The following is a 2,169-nucleotide window of genomic DNA, read 5'->3' on the forward strand; positions in this document are numbered from 1 at the left end:
TGATCTCTTTCCCCTGGGGTACCGTCGCCTCCCAGGGTACTTAATTCTTACCTACGCCCTGTTTGAACAAAGCTTGGCGAACAGGCGTTTTCCCGTTGACCCAGAAAACACCCGGCGGGGACGTAGTAAGAAAGTTTTCTAGCTCGGAGCACACACATTCATTAAACGATTTTTTTCTTCCTCTAGTACCCGGTTTAAAGCATTATCAAACACTTATTTATGCGTCTCCTCGCGCTGGCAAGCATAATGTTCCGCGCTGAGAACATTAAGAGCAGTGCTACACCCTTTTTTCACTTGTGCCTCTCCGGTGAAGGACAGCTACTGACCGACAAGAACCCGGGAAACTTGAGCAATAGCCTCGATCCTGTGTATCAATCCGTGAATCCGTGAACCAAACCAGCATAGCTAATAGCCCTTTTCCTCGCGATTCCAGCTGCTAGATTCTCATGGAATAAGCCGTTTCGTAGCTGACGACGGCGTCAAACGTTCTCATCAAATGAGTCTGTTATCACATTGTATTTCCACAGCGTTCGGATATCAACCGACAGGATTTTGTTTTTCATCTATACCAGACGGTTATTCTACAACGTGTCAAAAACCCAAGTCTTGAAGATCTTGCATTCAGCATATTAAGCGTTTGCCCTATAGTCTACAGTATAAAAGCCAATAACAGTGAACACCATTCTCTAGTAATATTCTCTTGTAATATTCTCCGCACCACATTCCTAGGAACACGCACGGCTCTACTCCACCAAACTATCGGCCAATTTTGGCCCTATTTTCATTCTGAATATCACCACCTCGAAACCGGTACTTTTTTTGGCTGTTCGCCCAATCGCAGCTGGCTAACCAGCGGCAGTTTTTTACGTTCTTTTTAATGCTCAGTTGAATGGACTACTCACTAATTCTTCCCTCCCATATCTGCATCCCGAGATCAAGGTTTTGTAAGACATCCTCACTAGGCTATGTGCACTCATTGCGATCCATGACCTCTGCCCTGAGATGCTGACGACGCGGTGGCATTTACCCTACATTGAACTTTGCATTATTGTCTTCATTTCACCCAAGGAAGACGCCCTTTCTCAAATATATGGATGATTCGCTAGGCCCGCTCACCAGAATCCACCGCCTTTATCAGGCTTCTCCCGAATATCTGATTCCTGCGCCCTGTAAATATCTTCTTGGTTTATTACAAGGGCCATTCTCCACGGCCGTTACGCGCACTTTTGTTAGAAAACACCATCTGAGATCTAAATATCACCAATAAAATATTGTTTAACACCGGTATATCTTGCCTACACTTGCACACAATTTTCATGTAGTGGAGTTTTTAGTAGCGCGCCCTAATTCGTCTAGTGCCAGTCGGTCTTGAATAAATCCGCGCCGATTCACTAGATTTCTAAATCGCAGACCCCTCTTGATGCCCATCCTGCACCACATTCTGGCCATCTCAAATACAGCCTGTCCAAACTTGTCCTTCGCCACCGAACTCCGATTGCTCCAAAGCCCCCATTATTGTCCATGCCTTTTATTTCTGTTTTGAGGTCCTGGCAAAGTGGCAACTGCCCTTCGTACCCTGAAATAAAAGTGTGAATTTCCGTCGATTTCGATCTTTTTCGAGCATTCATTTTTGCCTCCATTTGGCCACCAGTAAAGGTCCAACACTTTGGTTCCAATCTTTTTTCCAATGCTTAATTCCATCAGCTTTCTCACCACATAGACAAGAAACATCTTCAAAAACTTGTTGTGTAGTGTCAAAACGGAATTTCCGTCAGTCATTTTAAACTCTTCAAGATTCCACAGATCTTGCGAACTTATTCCACCTGATGACTAGGTATTCAGAACGCTGCTGACGTCCTTTATATGCAATTTGGTCAGTCGCTGTTCCTAATCTTTCAATGTGACAGGCCTCATGCTTTCTGCGGCAAGTAGCTCATCGTATGCTAAAGCCGGATGTTCGGTTGCCCTACAGTTTCCTTCGCCCTTTAAATTATGTTGTAGTTGTCCTGCTATATATTGGATTCCTGCGAAATTGTGTTGCAGCGCAAAGCTGGGACGAGTTATTCCTTCACCGCAAAAACAAAAACAGACTCAACACCCACGGCTTTGTCTCACCGCTGCGCCCTGTTTCGGCCCCTTCGAGCCTCGCCAAACAACTTCATAATAATA

General features: G+C 45.0%; 1 protein-coding gene across 1 annotated transcript in view; it reads left to right on the forward strand.

Moving 5' to 3' along the window:
• T265_00016 (hypothetical protein) overlaps positions 1 to 142 on the forward strand; it is a gene marked incomplete at both ends in the record, with an annotated part of 6,302 nt that extends 6,160 nt beyond the window's left edge. The window contains one exon of the mRNA XM_009163673.1: positions 36 to 142. Coding sequence (XP_009161937.1) covers positions 36 to 142 — 107 coding nt within the window. The remainder of the gene's footprint in view (positions 1 to 35) is intronic.
• Between the last annotated feature and the right edge of the window lie 2,027 nt (positions 143 to 2,169).

The sequence above is a fragment of the Opisthorchis viverrini genome (assembly GCF_000715545.1).
Source record: "Opisthorchis viverrini unplaced genomic scaffold opera_v5_1, whole genome shotgun sequence".
NCBI classification, from domain to species: Eukaryota; Metazoa; Platyhelminthes; class Trematoda; order Opisthorchiida; family Opisthorchiidae; genus Opisthorchis; species Opisthorchis viverrini.